The sequence below is a fragment of the Poecilia reticulata genome, unplaced genomic scaffold, assembly GCF_000633615.1.
Source record: "Poecilia reticulata strain Guanapo unplaced genomic scaffold, Guppy_female_1.0+MT scaffold_1876, whole genome shotgun sequence".
In the NCBI taxonomy this organism is placed as follows: Eukaryota; Metazoa; Chordata; class Actinopteri; order Cyprinodontiformes; family Poeciliidae; genus Poecilia; species Poecilia reticulata.
In genome coordinates this window covers 1-1,848 of record NW_007616605.1, presented here as the reverse complement: position 1 = coordinate 1,848, position 1,848 = coordinate 1, and the positions used below count along the sequence as shown (strand labels likewise).

At 40.3% G+C, this 1,848-nt stretch overlaps 1 protein-coding gene across 1 annotated transcript; it reads right to left on the bottom strand.

Moving 5' to 3' along the window:
- Positions 1–6: 6 nt before the first annotated feature.
- Positions 7–503, bottom strand: LOC103461502 (mothers against decapentaplegic homolog 2-like; the record flags this gene model as incomplete). Its single annotated transcript, XM_008403788.1, has 1 exon — positions 7–503. A coding segment is annotated over exon 1 (241 nt), but the record flags the coding sequence as incomplete, so codon positions are not given.
- Between the last annotated feature and the right edge of the window lie 1,345 nt (positions 504–1,848).

Here is a 1,848-nt window from a genome sequence, read left to right as displayed (position 1 = left end):
TTACGCATTTTGTGTTGCTGTTTTGTGCGCTGATGGCCTTCTCCAGCTCATCCAGCTGGCCGGTCTTCTTCAGCTTCTTCACCAGGCTTTTCACAGCTTTCTCGCACCATTTCTCCTCCTGTCCTCCTCCGTTCTGCTCCCCGACTCCACCGATTCCTCCGCCCGCTCCTCCACYCCCGGCMGGAGTCTTCTTCCATCCCAGGAGGCGCTTCACGACCGGGGGTGTGAAGGGAAGAATGGAGGACATGGTGGCTCTTGCTTTCTGTCACGTACGCACAAGGGTTCAGACGGCCCTTGTAACTTGATATCAGGTGAAGATTTGTGAGGATTAGGAAGATGAGGTTTAACTTCTATTGAAGCAAAAAAAAACTGCACCAATATAAACGGATTGTGTGCAGGTTCTGGAAAGCAATTTAAAACCTAAGGCATTGGTCTAAAGAGGTCCTGCGGGATCTTTGAGAAATAAAATGTATGGAGTTGAATAGAGCATCCAAGAAAACCTAAGAAAAGACAGAAAACGGCAATCAGTGGAWGACAAATTTKGATGAGATTGTGCACATTTCTTTCAGAACAATAGACATTTTCCAAGAAACCACACGGCCTCAAGATCCAAGAATCTTCACAAGACAATAAACCAGGGTGGTAGTCAAAACACTACACACCCTGTTCTTAGAGGTGGTCCTAGACCATTAATTAGCTGCACTTTGTGCACAGAACTATAATCTGGTGTGTTCTAACCTCTAATAATCATACCTGTTYTGTTTCTCAATTGAAATAGGAAGATCAAATCAAACCTTGTGCACAGGAAAGCTGCAAATATATCTATGTTTCAATTTAAACACCTGTRAGAATGTTCAGCTAATAAGCACTAATGGCATAATGCAAACAACTCTAGTTATGTAATCCGTGAAAATGTATAAAACTGCCTGCGTRTCCTTAAGTGGTGCTTYCTGACCTAGAAAAATTGCATAATGTCAAATTCAATAACGTATGACATCACAGTCGCTCATATGCTGCTCTGTAAAAATCAATGTTAACATCTGAAGTATGCCGGTCCATTTGTGAACTCATTGATTTTACTCTTAATGTTGGAAGACGTCCACCCACCAGCATGCTTATGCTYGTCTTTGCTTCATGTGAARGGGGAAAAAAAATTAAGTTGGGGAATCAAAAATCAAAGCCAATTTGATCCACATAAAATATTTTCATCCCCCTTAAACTCTTTCCCTTYAAGTCTCATGACAACATCAAACTTCATTGTGACTTCAAGGGATTTTAGATCATAGAAAAACATGAAGCAGTGCATACTTAATAKGGAAAGCAAAACTAAATGTATTTATTTTTTCTTAATTATCAGAAATCTGAAAAATGAGACGCACATTTGTATTCAGCCCGCTTCACTCCAATGCCCCYAAATAAAATGTAGCATCAATAGCCAATTAGTTCTGAACGAAATCCTCCATYTAGCTCTTCCATGTGAATTATAAAAGCTTGCCCATCGACAGGTTCTTTAGGAATAGAGCTGTGCAGCTCCTCAAAAGTTACCACAGGCCTCCTCTGATTAATGCTCTCCTCATGTGACCTGTCAGGTTGCTTAGAGCTTTTTTTTTTTCTCCCCAAATTTTAGATGATAGATTAAACAGTGTTAAATGGCAGTTTCTAAACTTTAAATACCTTCACAAATACACCCGTCTTCATTACCAAGAATAAGTTACACAAAGGCAGAGCTCAGCTGAAACTCCCCCGAAGGCAGTAGGACTTTTCTCATAAGCTCATACAAAGCAAATTAAAGTCTTAATTTGCTTTGTAAATTAAAGCTTTGGAGATCCACAATCTCCTCCAGCCTTT